We start from the raw sequence: 16,845 nt of genomic DNA on the forward strand, positions 1-16,845 counted from the left end.
GCCGCTTCTTATTGGCTTTTGTTAATTTCGAGAGTGGAAATGAGCCGAGCTTTCATTAAGTCAGTCACTCGGAGAGTCTGAGCAATGGAGTTTGGTGTTATTCTATTTCTTCTTTATTTACTATGTTATTTTCTTATAGAATAAGAACCGTTCCTAATGAGCTGAAGTTGTGAGGCTAGTAAGAACAGTTTCTAACTGCTTGACCTTCTAATTTTCTTGATTCCTGTGCTTTACATTAATATTTAGATTGTCATAACTAGTCTTTGGATTTTGAATGGAACAGGTGGAGCCAGCAACCCTTGTTCCGCTGGCCAATGGATGTAAACAAGTATTCTTGGTATGGTGCTTTTTAGCTTGAAGTCACTACTGTGGAAATAATGACAAATCTATTTTCATCTGATGATTCTGATTTGAAGTATTTCTAATCCCAATTCTGAGCCTCAATTCCTTGATGCCATGCTTTATTTAATTCACAGGAAGAAAGAATATGTTACTGCTAATTTCCCTTTCGATTACTTCTTGAAAAGGTCGAACTTTAATTTTAATTGACGAGATTTGATTTTAGGTACTTGAATGATAGTTAATCATAGTGCAGCCAACTCTCATATCTTGGATTTAACAATACTAAGCAAACTCCATAAAATACCATGCCAAAGACTATTTTTTATGACCAGTCAACAGAAGCGGCATTTTGTTTTCTTGAGAAGTGGGATGATTGCTTGGACAAACATATTGCTATCTCGGTTTTGAATATAACGATCTTCATAATTATGCATGTTGCATTTCAAGCCAACATGCACATGTTGCAACAAGGGCTGATACCATTGGGAATTTAGGTTTTCTTTCAAGAGGAATGCTGTGTGGTCGCTCTTATTCAAGCGTGTTATCATGTTACACAAGTACTTTTCCTTTAAAATATGCAATGTGCCCGCAAAAATATATATATTCAAAGCTTTTATGAGTTTTTTGCTGCTCTTTGGTCACTCAAGTTCTGACTTACCTCCCATTAGCTTATAAAAGTCCAGATGCTGACCACCTATGATCATGATAATACTTGTTTCAATTTCTCGTCATATTGCCATACTTTATGACTATGACATCCATATTAAAAAAAAAATGCTGATTGGCTGATTTATAATAATTTAATAGAACTTTTGGGTGTGTGGACTATGGTGTGTATGCATAAGGATGGATATTTTACATTTATGGTGTGGATGTATGGACTATGGTGTCTCTTGGATGGTCATCATCATGTAAATTGTTGATTTATCGTTATGTTCTAGGTGGGGGATCCAGTTCAGTTGCCTGCCACAGTAATTTCTCCTGTTGCAACAAAATTTGGGTAAGAGCAGCACCTACTCCGACAACCTTTATCTTCAAACATTATGATTTCTGATTTTACTGGTTATTTTCATTCTGGAAATTCTGTAGATATGGAATGAGCTTGTTTAAGAGACTCCAGATGGCGGGCTATCCAGTACAAATGCTGAAAACCCAATATCGCATGAACCCTGAGGTCCTATCTTTCTTTCATTCTCTTGTCTCTTTTCTTGTGTGCTAATATACATGTTATAGAGGACTCTAAGAAAAGTATAGAAACTGCATGTTGCAGTTTCAGAAAATTTTGTGTGCTGAATTCAGAAACACAAAACCACAAAATTACAATCTGAACCTTATACATTCATTTTAGTCCAACTTATCCAAAATTTTTGAACAACCACTTGGCTCTAGTGCACAATACTGGACACGATTTTCAACTCGAAGTTCTTTAGATTGGAAGGGTGTGGTGCCCTTATTCCTGTGACTCATTTGCAAGGATTTGTCAGTCTGAGGAAAAATATACTAGTACATGCTCAGTTATAGTTGAATTTTGTTCATGCAGATCCGAAGCTTCCCTTCTAGGGAATTTTATAATGAAGCACTGGAAGATGGACCTGATGTGGAAGAGCAAACCAAGCGCTCATGGCATAAATTCCGCTGCTTTGGGCCATTTTGCTTCTTTGATATACATGATGGAAAGGAGTCCCAACCATCGGGAAGTGGTTCTTGGGTAAATATTGATGAGGTTGAATTTGTCCTTGCAATGTATAGTAAATTGGTAAGTAGATATCCAGAGCTTAAGGTGAGTTCCCGACTTGCAATTATATCACCATACAGACATCAAGTCAAGCTCTTCAGAGAAAAGTTCCGTAGCACTTTCGGCGTGGAGTCTGATAAAGTTGTGGATATCAACACTGTTGATGGCTTTCAGGTACTTTTTCTAATTGTCAACTCATTTGCATAGCTTTACAGGTTTACTGTTGCTTGGTGTATTTGCATTTGGCTGCAGAATTTGTATGGTGGAGACATGAAGCTTCTTTCCTGTCATCATAATTTTTCGTAATTGACTCAAGTGTTAAGTAAAAATCTCTTTAGGGACGAGAAAAGGATGTTGCCATCTTTTCATGTGTTCGGGCAAGCAAAGATAAAGGCATTGGGTTTGTCGCTGATTTTAGACGAATGAATGTTGGTATTACTCGAGCAAGGGCTTCTGTTTTGGTATGGCTTAGTCTAACTAAATTCCAAAAAAATTTGGCTGGGACTCGCTGAATCATCTTCTTTACTCAAGGAGTTTTTCTTTATGGTTCTAGGTTGTGGGTTCTGCATCAACACTGAAAAGAGATGATCACTGGAAGAACCTGGTTGAAAGCGCAGAGCAGAGAAATGTATTATTTAAGGTAAATATAAAAGCTTTTGTGTCCCTAGACATTTGCTGCTCTGGTATTTGTTTTTCTCCAATTTGAAAATTTTGCAGAGAGGTACCATCACTCCAATGAAGTCCTGCTATATTCTAAACGTCCCTTTACAATAACCCCAGACATTAACTAAGCTCAAATCTCAGGTTTCCAAGCCATACAATGACTTTTTCAGCGAGGCCAACCTTAAGTCAATGGAAGTGAAGGAATCCATGGCGGAGAAACCCGAGGGCCCTCCGGAGGAAATGGATGTTGACGTGCCTATTGATGCTAATGCTGGCAGTGCTGAACAAGGACAACCAGAAGATAATGACTGGGGAGATGCCGGAGAAGGAGAGGCTTACGAAGGGGACTTTGGTGGTGAGGACTAAGACCTAACAAATTCTTTCGGCTGCGATTCGGCTTTCGTGCAAATTATTTCCAATGATTTGAAGTTCTTCATGATTGTAGTTTATTGTCATCTGAAAAAATGGCTTCTCTTTTTGCATTCAAGTATATATAGAAGAACATTGATAGTATGTATTTTTCTGTTGCTTATTTGTAAAGAAGTTGTCAAGGTAATGGTGGTTAATGGTATTTTCCCAATTTATCTCAGTTTAAGAGATTCTACCATATATTGAATTTGATTTCTGATTTCTTTGTGATGGGAAAAAATGAAGCTTGAGATCTAAACATGTCGAACTTTTGCACAAGTTAGAAATTAGTTTTTTTTTTTTCTCTTCAATTCCTTTGCTTTTCAAACCCCTTTTTACAATGAAATTTGGAGATATTTTTACTATGCTAGCAATAAATGCTATGGGGTGTAAATATTCTATTCCCTTACCTACTATTAAATTATGGATACAATTTAATACGGAGGGTTAATCTAATAATAATAAAATAATTTAAATTATATGGCTTTGATCTCTTGTTGTGGGTTATGGAAAGGATTTGATTTCCTTTTGCATTACCATTTGTCTCCATCACTTTGTTTAAAACAACTTAAACCACAAACTTGAGTTTTCTTGATTGTTTAATAATTTGGAAACATTGTATGTGTACTTTCTTGGCATCTAACATGATAAAGGGCACAACTGCAAAGGAAGTTGCAGGTGAAGAAATTCTCCTTTTCCCAGATCCCGTACTTGTTTTTACCATACCAGATTCCATTCTTGATGAAAACTTGCTTTTTCTGCCCTAAAGTTTGCAGACGACAACAAATGAAAAATTGCACAAAGAAAAGGGAAAAACATGAGTGCTTAGTGCTAGCTCAATATTCAAAACGGTTATTGTTAGTAAATGAGGATAAAATAAATAATAAACATACCAAGATACCAAATTAATTATAAACACAACAATGTGAAAAGGTATTTTTGAAGATGTTAATGGCTTATTTTAATGTTTTACATAGGGGCGGTTTGGGTTTAGCTCTATATTCATGTAAATTACATGTTAAAATCCATTTCGACTCCAACTCCTATAAATAGCTGCTGATTTCTTCACTTGAAACAGTTGGAGAAGGCAAGGTGTAGTGTATTTGGAGGGGAGAGTTGGAGAAGGCAAGGTGTAGTGTATTTGGAGGGGATAGAAGTTGTTGAATTCCCAAATGCGTAGCAGCTATTTGTAATTTGGTCCTCAAGTTTGTGGGTGTTGGCATTAAATACGGACCCATATCTCTATCTAACAATATCTTTAATCACTCTTAGTCAACTCTTCTTATCACAAAACAAAACCCCTCCAATCTCCAATCTCCAATCTCCAATCTCCAATCTCCATCCCATGCTTTCCCCTTTCCCCTACACCTTCTCCATTCTTCTATTTTATTCTTTTCTTTAACTATATTTCTATTCTTTATGCACTTCACTCTTCTCTTTTCATATCTCAACTAAATGTAAAACATCAATTACAATAAAATACAATTTCATAACTTATTATTAATGTATAAACAAAATACGAAAATATGGTGTGGGAGTGCTGCACACAGACACAAGCTCTTGTATCATTCATCCGCTCTTGCAAGAAACCAAGAAACCAAGCAAGCCGCCTGATATGATTCCTCCCGTTTGTCCTGTTCTGGACCCAGAGACCTCTCTTCGCTTTTTCACTCTCTCTCTCTCTCTCTCTCGCTCTACATATATATATATATATATGTATATATTGTCACTCGTCGTCCGTCGATTCATCTCTTCTACATTCTTCTACATACACTTTCGCTGCAAACTCAGTCAAGCTGTCAGATAGTGCTTGAGCCAAAAACCCCAGACGACAAAATTGGCGGGCACGTAATTTTGTTGACGGATGGCGTCGTCCAAGGTGATGGCTTCTAGGTCACCCCCCAATCCCGATCATCCACCTCATCCCTCCTTCCCTACCCCATTGAATATTCTCCACCCTGACCAGACCCGGGGTTTCGGCGCTTCCATGAACATTGATGATATGCTCACCAACATTTACTCTCATCCCGACTCATTCGCCCTCCACAACGCCTTCATGCTGCGCGATGGAGCAGGGCCTGGGGAGCCCGCCATGACTCTCGAGGATTTCCTGGCTAAGGCGGGGGCCGTGACTGAGGAGGATGTTTGCCTTCCTCCCACCGGTGTTTTTGGAGTGGAGACCGCGATGTTGAGTGCTGCTGCTGCTGCTACTGGGGTTCCGGTGGCGTGCGTGCAGAATGGGGTGGCGAGTGGCAGGTTCGGGGTGGATTTTCCAAATGGCGTGCTGGCGGTAGGTGGTGGCGCCGGCGGCTGTGGCAGAGGGAAGAGGAAGGTCGCTGTAGAGGAGGTGCCGCTCGACAAGGCCACACAGCAAAAGCAGAGAAGAATGATTAAAAACAGAGAGTCGGCTGCTAGGTCCAGGGAACGAAAGCAGGTTTATTCTTCTTCTTTCTTTCTCCTCCAATGTGTCGCATCAATTCTTATTGTTTACGGTAATAAGCTTGAACAGTATTGTATTTCATCATCTTCTTTTTTTCTTTATGCTTTTCTGGTTTTTCGTGTCCCTGCCAGGCTTATACTCTGGAATTGGAGTCGCTGGTGACGCATTTAGAGGAGGAGAATGCTAGGCTTTTGGAAGAAGAGGTATCGTTTTTCTTTTTAATTTAAATTTGGAAAATTGAGCTCTTTATTTGGCCCTTGAAATCTCTCGAAGACAATTGTTGCATAATTTTCAAAAAAATCTTGCTATAAAGTATGCCGTTTTTATGGTAAGTTGATAACTAAACCGTATTCTTGTAAAAAAGATTTATGCTTCATACTCATGCAAATATAAATAGGGGGGTGGCAAGTTGATGATTGAGGAGTTTGTTGAATTCTGTTATTGTAAGATCAACTTTGGCCATTTATACCGAGCAGATTGAGTATTTAGTTGTTGCTAGCGGGAAATTTGAACGGGCGTATTACAATGAAAATCTGTGTATTTTTATTTGTTAAATTTCTTGGTTTTCCTGTACATAAAATTGTTACACGATGGATTGGCTAATTCTGGCATTCCTACCGATGAAGATAGAACATTAGTATGATGTTAATCTGTTAGATTTTTAATCCTGTCACTTTAACACCCTTCCACTAGTCTGTTCTTTGATCGAAACACTCAGATAAACCTCTGAATCTCTGCTCATTGTACATTTGGAATTGCTCCATAATATTGAAAGGCAGGACAAAAATTACATTTAACTTTTGCTGTTGTCTTTTAATCTTTCCAACTGTTTTCACTTTTCAATCTATAAGTCCTTTCTTGTCATTCATAGAAACCGACTGCACTCCAGGTATCTAGAGGGATTATGTGTTAGGGATTCTTGTATTCATTCTCATGCAGTATATTTATTATTTTAAGATCATATATCTGTCTTGAACTTTTTATCATATTCGTGGAGGTTCTAAATAAACTCTTCATCTGCAGGCTGAATTGAACAAGAAGAGATATAAGCAGGTATCATTTTGCTGAAGTTAATTGCAAATGATTTATCCTTCTTCATACAGTAAGCAACTTTAGTGAACTAGATCGGTATAATTGGTCCATGCTTTAATTTGGACCATAATGATAACATGGATAAGAAACATATACCCGAAAATGCTTTGTTGGCAAAAGAACCTTGGCCGAATCTGGGTTTTCTCAAGTCCATCTTATTTCATTTTGCACATGAACCAATGCCAGATTTTCTGTTTCTTTTAACTGCTTTATAAGTAACCTGGATGCTGGTTTGGTTGGCCATGACTATATGATAATGCACTTGTAAATTTGGACCAATCAGATTTATGTGACTAATTTCATTATTTTACTGAAAGAATATGTAGAGTTCTGGGAGATGTGTTCAGCTTGTGTTTCAGGTTGTAATAACAAGTTCTTTTCTTGCTTTATATTTCTAATTAGGCATATGATGTTTGGCATCTCCACGTTTTCGATACGTATACTTGGGCTTTTTAATATGCCTTTTCCTGTCACGTCAAACATCATGAGCAGAGCATAGGTAATCAGCTTGCGTAGGGTAAATTGTGGTACATGGACATCCTCTTTTACGGTAACACACCTATAATAGAGGTCATCTCCCCTGTGGAGAGATAGGTACAGCTCCAAGGTTTATTGAAAGATAGTTTGGTCAACTGTGAAACCTGTGGTGTTGAGATCTCTGGCTCACTTATATGGCTACTTGGATGTGATATCTGGTCTTGACATGTAAATCTGTAGCCTGAAAATCCTTTTTGTATCACTGCAATTACCATGTATTCAGAAGTTCAATTGTGGCTTCGCTGAGGCATTTAATTTTCATTTTTATTTGTTTGCAGCTCATGGAAAACCTAATTCCTGTAGTAGAGAAGCGAAGACCTCCGAGAGCTTTGCGGAAAATACATTCCATGGAATGGTAGGTGAACTTAGCTATACCTGTTGATAAAGGTGGAGGAAAATAGTTCTGGGCCAGCCATGGGGCTTTTTAGTAACATCGTTGGAGTACGTTCTAACATGGACCAATCCAACATACACCTTATAGTTAACTACAAAAAGTAGTTTATATGTTTAGCTGTAAAGAGAAAGCTGATGTTGCAGTTGGGACGTGTAACGCAAACAGAACATCATGCATATAGTTTATGAGTAGTTGATAATTATACCATAATGCAATCTTTGTAAAATTCTCATGTGAGATCGAAGATCAGTTTGCAGGTTATCTTGATCTTAGACGATGACATATTGATGAAACTTTTCCTAACCTTTGAACTTTTACCTGGCGACAATCTTCTGAATTCCAATTAGTATTTTGCACCGGAGCAAATAGTCGATCTTTTCACCGTTGGTCCATATAATTTTCAATCTTGGTTGAGTAAATCCAACTGAAGAAAGGAATGAGAAATAGGTAAAAGGGAGAAGAGGACCAGCAGAAAGGCTGCCTCTAAAGCTGCTAATTATTAGAAGAACAAAGTTGTTCTCACCATCTTGGTTCCTATGAGAGGGTACAACCTTACTATTTGAAGTGATGCGGCAGTCTGAAAGCAAAGGAAAAATTGCAGGTACCCTTTAGACAGTATATTACTTCCTTGAACTGACACTATACCAGGTTTCCTTGTCAGTCTTAGTATTTCTAGAGCACATACCATATATGATCTCTAAATGTAGAATTGATTCAATGCCATTTTAAATAGTTTCTATAGCTGTGTTCTTTCCGGCATGGTGATACCGTCAATATGTGTTTGTATTCGAAAGAGCTCAGCTATTGGACACATATATAATAATATCATCATGTGTTAATAGAATGATTCACAATTTATGTAGGTACAAGTTCAAATGGGCAGCACCAAATTTTCCGTATTGGGCTTGACGATGCTGCTTGTCTGTGTGTTTACCTGTGAGGCCTATCAATTGTTGGGTCACATATGATAACATCATTATGTGTTGATTTAATGAATTTTTTACAAATTCACGTAGATAGCATCAAATTTTCGTAGTTGTGTATTTGTAGTGTTGAATTACATATAATAACACCATCACGTGTTAATCCAACTACTCATTGCTGGATTTGATATCTGTAGTAATAGGATTAATTACGTATAAACTGGTTATGTGTAGTTCTTTATCATATAATTTTCTCTTTTGAAATTATAAAAACAATCACCTCTAAATTTCCGCATTAAAAAAGACTTATTTAGTCTCTTCCGAAATTCAATATAGAATAATTAGTCCAAAACAGTTACTGAAATTGAACATTAACATCCCATCAATTCTAACATTATGTTAACTGTGAACAGAATGATTTGACATAATTGTCGTAACCATGGAAGAGATATCTTGGTAATCCCTATAGGACAAGGAACACAGTACTAACCCTACAGAAGTCACTGTAATAAACCCTTCACTAATATCACATAATTTTAGAATATACATGATGATGAAACCCTCTGGACAGGTAGCAGAACATAGTACATGTAAGTGCACTAGATCATGTACTTGTTTATTCAATTAAACCTTGTTCCGGACAGCCTAATGGCTCATCTGGGCACAGAACATTGTTGTCGTCTAATAACTTAATAAACTTGTACCATCACCAACCAACATCTCTATATACATGCACACAGCTTTCTTGGATTCATAGCCAATAGAATATTATCTTATTAATAATTCCATTCACATCAATTAGTTCTTTTTCCCTTTTTCTTTCTTCAAAATTCTTTACCTGAGTCCTTTAATTTTATAGCAAAGTTATGAGCATTATTTTATGATAATATCAGAGCAAACATCTGGTGAAATGGTCCAGCAGGTAGGTGGTAGTGATGCAGACAAGCATGTTATACTTGAGAAAAATCATGTGTAGCTTGAGTAGGCTTTAATTCCTCAGTCAACGCTATATTGATGGCCACTCAGTAAACTCTGCAGCCTGTATTATTGCATTGCATGTTCTGTTCCTCTCAATTAATGATGATACCACTTTGTACAAAACTAGAATATAAATCATAATACTTATTTGTAATAAAAAAAAATTCGAACTGTTATTTGTTGATTCAAGATCTAACATGGCGAAACGATGCATTTCGATCATGACAAAGTCAAGAAATCTACACAGAAGACACTGAAGTTAATATCAGAACAGGAATATCTGCAAACCCTATAACAAGAATGACAATACCAGAGATCGAAAGACCGAAAACATCGATCGGTAAGGTCCGTTTTTTCCATGGTTGTGGCCCTTCTCTTCTGTATAGAGCCAGAATTACGAATGAGTTCTACAGCAGCACTAAAGAAATGAAACGAAAAATACAACAATCTCCTTTTCTAATCAAGAAAAGGAAGAATATACAACGTTGGAACTACAGGCATGAATAGCTGTTTTTTTTTTCTTTCAAGAACTTCCGTTAACTGGATAATATTATCTTGTATCTCTATTCACAAGCCAATTTGGTGTCGAAGCTGCTCAAGCAGATGGCAAATGCTTGAAAGGCAGATAGGGGATACCGGTAGTCCATTGTGAACATATCTTTGCCAACCTTACCGAATTGAAGAATGATTTTGTCGTGGTCAGACTGCGCTGGCTGAGAAGCCGGTGGTGCAGCAGGGGCCGGTTGTGTGGCAGCAATCAACTGAAAGTTCTTGACGGATGCAACGGTAACGCGTCCTCGGAAATTTAGGCACCAGCACTGTAATTGTTCGTGCCAACGAGGGGCCTTGTTCTTGAGAACCAAGGGCCTTGTTTTACAGTCGTCGTCTTCATTCGACAGAGCAGGGATGTCGGAGAATCGGGAGCTGCTGAATTCGGTAGAGTGATCGAGGGACTTTGAGAAGGAGATGCTCCGGAACGAGTCCTCAAGCGGTCTTGGAAGAAGTTCTGGTTGTCCAGGCACCACTCCACCAGGTTCAACAGATGAGGCTGGTATTGAGTGCATAATGCAGTGCATTCTACGCGGGCCACGTGTCCCGAGCACATTCAACTCGTATGTAATCTGGGCTATGTTGTAACTCCCCGTCGGTACTTTTGGGGATACTTTCTTGGAATAGAACCGACGGCTTGTTCTGCCGGGTGGTGGGATGTGTGAACAAGTATGTGGAGGCTGTGTGTCGTATATAATAAACTTGGTACCCAGAAAATTTGATCTGCGAAAACCAGTAAGCTTTCCGCTATTAATAACATGGACATCTATATTTTTCATCTGGGGAGTTGGGAAGCAATGTAACCATGTTGAGAACAATGTATCTACAGCAGCAATCAGGGATGACAGAGAAGTGCAATATAACCAAATAGTTCTACAAGTTCTTCGATATAACATACAAGTAGATGATATCTAGAAGCAACAGAAAAGTTCATATTCGTAGAACTACTTGTACAGAGTATGTTATCTAAATGTGACAGAGAAGTGTATAATTTCATTTTCAAATTATGCAATAACTTTGTAATCAATTCCAAAGTACATACTAAAATGATTGAAAATGCGTCCATCCGACATGAGGAAAAATCAAGAAGCCTCTCAAAACATAGTATGCAAATTAGCAAATACATAGAAGAATAAAAGTGAAAACCGACAGGACGGCAAATGCTAATTCTACCTTAGTTTTCCGATATATGTGCTACTCGATCTGGAAATGTTGTCTGCATCCATTGAGATAACATACTCTGTACAAGTAGTTCTACGAGTTCTTTTTGCAGAGAGAAGGAACTTCCCATTTTCAACCAGCAAAGCTACAAAAATTGGATATCATATCTCATGAGAACAATTGCAACAGTAGGAATACTCGGGAAAATTAAAATGCATAAATAGAGCAGATTCAAGTCATGATTGGGGAAGAAATATAGAGTGGATAGAATCTCCACAATCCTATTAAATGTGTTGCTCAGACTGAAATCATATATGTTTCTACTTGCTCATTGGAAACAGCAAGAAGAGAAATTCATGAAGTAACCAATATAGTTTGCTTGTTTCAAGAGCGTATATGAGATGACCTCCTTTAGCTATTATCCATTAGAAAAAAAAATCCACCAATTTTATATGAACAATATCACCCAAATAACATCAATTAAACGCACTCATTGTGTTAGGCATATTAAGGCACTCCAACTAAGTCATTAACATACTATATGACAAAGTGCCTTAATAATACCAAAACTAAGAACATGAATAGCAAACTGGACTTTCAAGGGTTTACAAGACACTTACCAGGGCTGAGACACAAAAAAAGATGGTATGTTAAGTTAGATTTGTCCCTCTTTATGAAGCATTGAATAGTTCCATCACGAGACCCTGGCTGTAAAAAGAAGAAATCTAAATTTAGTATTCACAGATCATAGAGGTGTTGCAAGAGCTACTTGATAATGTCAATGCTTGGAAAAACATCTGTTGAAAAGCATTAAGCACCATGAACTGGTCACAAAAAAACACATATCCTTTTGTTATTCTTGTTTGAGGCACAAGCACGAAGATGAAGTGAAGTTACCTGCTTCAATGAGACCGGAAAAGTAAGCTTCCCAGAGAATTCAGGACTTTTAACAATTTCCTTGCACATGCTCCTCCATGATCGGCAAACAGCAGCGCATGCAACCACATGTTTTCGAGCAGGCCATGTGCTCTCACTCTCTTCCAACCTTCTAATTACATCGAAAAGTAGCTCTGGAGGAAGATTAGCCCAACGGCTGTTCTGAATTACCATAGGTTGGTCATTCAAATCATGGAAAGAACCATGTGATTTTCCCCGATGATGACCGGGAAGCCTCACATCAAAACTCCGACGTGATAAGCTCCCAAAACTATCTCTTATATCCCGTGCTATACTTCGAAATGACATTGAACCTCTGAAATGCTAAGTAGGAATCAACGTGAGAAGTTTCCTCAGTAATTTCTAAGCCAGTGCAAATGTGAATTCCAGCTGCAAAAGACCAACAGAGGAACAATTTTCAGAATGATAAGTAACTTGCAAAGAAGAAAAAGGAGAAAGGAGAAAAGCCATTCAACGGGCAAAGAGAAGGGGGAAAAAAACAAAGTTGAGAAGGGCAGTTTCACATAGACCTATAGTAGAGTGAATCCAAATACTTTTATGAGATACAGCTCTTCCAGGTTCTAGAAGTGAGTTTAGTTTCAATACTTCAACTTGCTGAGAAGTAAAGAATAAACCAGCTAACAAAGATCCACCTTTAGCCAATAAACCTTAAAGTTTCCCACTTAAAATACATATTCAGACAAAGGCAAATATATTTTCAAGAAAGCCCAAAAATTTGCATAATTTGCAAGCTTGAACTATGATGAGATTAACTGTTACGCAAACCAGCCCCGTAAAAGAATTCTATCTGGCTACTGTCCTGTATAGAAACTCAACCACCCCGACTAGTTGCGAACTCCAAACCGCAGAAATGACATTTAAGTGTAATAGTCGCCCTGAAAACTGAGCTAACTAAAGATACACCAAGATACTATTTGGAGCTTAGAATGATACCCCGGACCTGTATTTTCTAAGCAGTATATGCAAAGTACAGCATAGCGTAAAACAAACCATAAAGAATCACAATTGCAATACAAAAGAACAAATCTTAATAGCATCCATGCAAGAAGTAGCAAAACCTGCTAGAAGGATTGCAAGAAAGCAAAAAGCTCTATTATTTCTTCAGAGATCTGCAAAAACCAAAACTTTTACTTGAGTATCAAACAGTCAAGCTCAGATATATGCAGGAAACACACATTTTTCGAGAATTGATCCCTTCCACAGTCACCAGCATCAAGTCTTGAACATAAACCCATAACCCTTTTTTCTCAAACAGTATGATTAAAGAAATACATAAAAGAACTGCGTAAAAAACGAAACCCCCCGAAAAAATCGAACCAGTAGCAGAAATATGAACTGAATCACAAGATTCTAAATTTTATTGCTCAAAAATCCAACTAGAAAGTTGTAGAAAAGATTCATCAAATGTGAATGAAGCATTGACTTGAAGCTCAAAAGCATCCACCTTTACCAAGAAAAATTCAAGTTGAAGGAAATGAGATCAGAGATCTAGACCTTAGACGGCCAAAAAGAATCTTCAAAACCCCATCTAAGTATGTATGTGTATGTACACATTCAGTCCCAAAAATTCAGAATTTTTTTTTTCAAACAGAGAAGAAGCAGATCAAGAAAAAGAAAAGGTGGGTCAGACCTAAGAACACACACACACACACACACACACACACACACACATATATATATATGTAAACTCACATATATTCAGCTTCTCTTACTCACGGGTCACAGCTGCACACAGAGAGAGAGAAAGGGTGTCTCATCCGGACTCTAAAATGGGTTAAATCTAGTACAAAGAACCAGACAGAAAGAGAAGGAGGGAGAAAGGTGGGGCGATGAGGGGTTTGTAATGAAGAAAGAAAATAAAAATATTATTCTATGGTGGAAAAAACTATAGTAAAGAAAATCAAAAAAAGAAAGTTTATATGAATGAATTCAATTGTTTAATTATTTGCGAAATGGTTTGGTTACTGGCAGACCAATCAGATTTATTATATTTGGCCACTATGTGAATGTGACCATAAACAAGGCAGCCCTGCAACAGCAAGCAACCTTCCCACATACCACCACTTGACTTTTTTCTTTTTTTATTTTTTAGTTTCTAAATTTTATTTTGATAGTTGTTATATTTATAAATAGGGAATAATTATACTTTCTTTTTCTCATATTTGTTATAATTATATATAAATTTTTTATAATTTAAAAAATTACATATAACACTCATGAAGTTTACTTACATCTAACAAATAAGTCCCTCCATTAGTCAAATTCACCGAATATGCTAATATTAATAAAAGAATAAACAAAAAATTATATTTACCCCTAGGGGTGTAAATGATTCGAGTCGAGCTGAACACATTATTGTTTAAGCTTGTTTGAATTATTATTGAGCTTCAAAATATTAGTCCATAAAAATATTTTATAAAATTTTGAAAAGTATATAAAATTATAATTCATAATTCAAAAATATATTTTGGACAATTTCACCATAAAAATTGAATTAAAATCTAATCGCATCAATCCGTTCTTATAGAAAAATTAAAATCAAAAGATATTTATAAATTTTTAAATAATAATTAAATATTTATAATTATATTAAACTGTTAGGTGGTGGGTACACCCTTCTTTTAAAAAAATTGAAAAAGAATGAAGAATAAGTGAAATTGTAAGAACTTTACCTAAGTCAACTGCAAGCAAAAGTTGACTAGGCTAATAAAAAGGTGGCATCAATCAAATATTGTACATGAAAATTGTCATCACACATATGTAACCAAATAGGGGTAGTTGAATTTAGGACTAATTAACCCTATCCAATTGCTTACTTTATTCCTTGGATTCTCTTGCAACCTTCTTCTTATGTCTCAAATTTCCATTTTATATACTCACAAACCATCATAATAATACTATTTCAAAAGGGATGATCAAATTTTGACAAATGAGCCTAAGTTCAAAAATAATATGAAGGAAAGAGATAGACGTCGACTCGTTAACAACTTATACTTGAATTTTGTTGCTTTATGCTTTTTTAGATGCAATTTGGTATTTGATGAGAGAAAAATAACAGTAATAATATAGGAAATGATAGATAAATCGTATTCTTACTAGTTTATATATTAGCATTATACTTTTGTGAATTGTCGATGAATTTTAAATTTTCTCAATATAGAGTCGTTTTAAATTCTTTCATCAAATTTTAATCTATTCATCTAATGGGAATATATTAAAAATACATCAGAAGAACTAAAATACCTCCCCACCGCACTCGACGCACACACATAAAGGCAAAATACTTACAAGATAAGGATATGTACAAGGCTGATGTTCATACATGTGGATCTGTACTAATGAGGATATTTGATCACTTGAATACATCTTCTGACCTTATTTATTAATACGTCGTTTATTATTTAGAGACGTATTTATTATTTTACTTTTAATATCAACAAACTAATTTAAATATTAAAAAAAAAATTATAAAATCACCCAACAAAGCTAACAATCTTATTTCTCGTCGTGTTTCTAAACACCCGATCAAGACACTTGAAGTTGAGAGTTCAACAACCTGCTCCGCAACGTTGCTGTTTGACTTTGACGAGGTTATAGCTTAGAGCTTAGAGCATTCGTAGCCCAACGAAACTTCCCATAGAAAATAAAAAATGAGAGCAAGTTGAGTAATAAACGATAATTTGTGTTGAAATTCAGATGGCTTGTAGCACTTTGCTTCACTTTCATCTCATTGAATTTTTATTTTTAAGTCTTCCATATATTATTATTTTTTATTATACAAATAAATAGTACAAATTAGATATTAAATAAAATAAAAAAATTCAATTAACGAATCTGACCATTTAAATAATCAGTATAAATAATTATAAATGATTTAATGCATGTTTCAGTATAATTATTATCAAACTTATCAAGAAAATGAATACAGAATTATTATAACACTCGTATAAATAATGATACAATTATCAATTATTGACAAATGAAGTTTGTTTTCATTCATTGCCCGAAAAACATTACTGAACTACTACATGCAAAAACTAAAAATTATGGTGTTAACGAGATTATTATTTGAAAAAATTCAAGCAATCATCTCGTAGTATTGCAAATGAGCAATTTACCTCCGAGTGTTTTTAATATAGCAATTTATCCCATTGTATTTTTTAAAATGAAGCAATTAATTGACCATTAACTGCATTATTGGCACCTTAAATGACAGCCATGATGGACATCCAATTATCAGTAAAATTCCTTGTGTATCCAAACGCGAAAATTCAGTAAGTTTTTCTTCACTATACTTGTTTTCGACTCTTGTTCCAATGTTTGTTAACCAATTATTATTTCACAATTATTGTAATATTAATTTGTATGTTTATCTCTTTTGAGATCTTTTGCATTGCCTAACATAGTTTCAATAATGATTGTTATATTTAATTTTTTTTATTGTGATATCATGGTACTTAGGGAGGTAAATTATTTTATTTTAAAAAATATAAAAATAAAATTATTATTATTTTTTTTATAGGAGAATAATTTACTTATGTTCAATATTATAGGAAGAAAATAGCATGAAATCCAATTATTATTTCTAGTTTTATCAAAAAAGAAAAAAAAAAAAAGGCAAGAATAGGATGTTGTTGGAGTTTGTGCCACGGAGGGCTGTGATTAA

At 35.8% G+C, this 16,845-nt stretch overlaps 3 protein-coding genes across 6 annotated transcripts in view; 2 read left to right on the forward strand and 1 right to left on the reverse strand.

Moving 5' to 3' along the window:
- The window catches only part of LOC105169174 (probable helicase MAGATAMA 3), an 8,600-nt gene extending 5,251 nt beyond the window's left edge, over positions 1–3,349 (forward strand). Inside the window, exons 14-20 of the mRNA XM_011089509.2 lie at positions 284–337; positions 1,284–1,342; positions 1,432–1,516; positions 1,883–2,251; positions 2,416–2,538; positions 2,631–2,717; positions 2,882–3,349. Of these exons, the coding sequence (XP_011087811.1) occupies positions 284–337; positions 1,284–1,342; positions 1,432–1,516; positions 1,883–2,251; positions 2,416–2,538; positions 2,631–2,717; positions 2,882–3,106 (1,002 nt within the window). The 3' untranslated portion in view covers positions 3,107–3,349. The remainder of the gene's footprint in view (positions 1–283; positions 338–1,283; positions 1,343–1,431; positions 1,517–1,882; positions 2,252–2,415; positions 2,539–2,630; positions 2,718–2,881) is intronic.
- On the forward strand, positions 4,543–7,928 carry LOC105169175 (G-box-binding factor 4). The gene is made up of 4 exons (XM_011089512.2): positions 4,543–5,582; positions 5,720–5,791; positions 6,612–6,641; positions 7,496–7,928. Exons 1-4 carry the CDS (start codon positions 5,013–5,015, stop codon positions 7,574–7,576), a joined length of 753 nt encoding a protein of 250 aa, XP_011087814.1. The 5' UTR covers positions 4,543–5,012; the 3' UTR covers positions 7,577–7,928.
- LOC105169176 (tubby-like F-box protein 8) lies at positions 9,772–14,046 on the reverse strand. Of its 4 annotated transcripts, none has more exons than XM_011089513.2 (6): positions 13,872–14,046; positions 13,238–13,288; positions 12,120–12,548; positions 11,843–11,930; positions 11,235–11,367; positions 9,772–10,784 (listed from the first exon to the last, which is right to left on the reverse strand). In XM_011089513.2, exons 3-6 carry the CDS (start codon positions 12,465–12,467, stop codon positions 10,076–10,078), a joined length of 1,278 nt encoding a protein of 425 aa, XP_011087815.1. In that variant the 5' UTR covers positions 12,468–12,548; positions 13,238–13,288; positions 13,872–14,046; the 3' UTR covers positions 9,772–10,075. The 4 variants fall into 4 exon arrangements, with proteins under 4 accessions (XP_011087815.1, XP_011087817.1, XP_011087816.1 ...); XM_011089515.2 differs by having other exon boundaries at positions 13,896–14,035; XM_011089514.2 differs by lacking the exon at positions 13,872–14,046 and adding an exon at positions 13,674–13,758.

Source organism: Sesamum indicum, linkage group LG8, assembly GCF_000512975.1.
Source record: "Sesamum indicum cultivar Zhongzhi No. 13 linkage group LG8, S_indicum_v1.0, whole genome shotgun sequence".
Lineage (NCBI taxonomy): Eukaryota > Viridiplantae > Streptophyta > Magnoliopsida > Lamiales > Pedaliaceae > Sesamum > Sesamum indicum.

What these genes read in the sequence shown, in the direction of transcription:
- LOC105169175 (XM_011089512.2), top strand. Translation starts at nt 5,013, where the DNA reads ATGGCGTCGTCCAAGGTGATGGCTTCTAGGTCACCCCCCAATCCCGAT. An exon ending in CTAGGCTTTTGGAAGAAGAG is followed by an intron (nt 5,792 to 6,611) that starts GTATCGTTTTTC and finishes CTTCATCTGCAG; the next exon opens with GCTGAATTGAACAAGAAGAG. An exon ending in ACAAGAAGAGATATAAGCAG is followed by an intron (nt 6,642 to 7,495) that starts GTATCATTTTGC and finishes ATTTGTTTGCAG; the next exon opens with CTCATGGAAAACCTAATTCC.
- LOC105169176 (XM_011089516.2), bottom strand. Translation starts at nt 12,467, where the DNA reads ATGTCATTTCGAAGTATAGCACGGGATATAAGAGATAGTTTTGGGAGC. An exon ending in TTTTTTGTGTCTCAGCCCTG is followed by an intron (nt 11,368 to 11,842) that starts GTAAGTGTCTTG and finishes CAATTTTTGTAG; the next exon opens with CTTTGCTGGTTGAAAATGGG. An exon ending in ACATATATCGGAAAACTAAG is followed by an intron (nt 10,785 to 11,234) that starts GTAGAATTAGCA and finishes TGGTTTTCGCAG; the next exon opens with ATCAAATTTTCTGGGTACCA.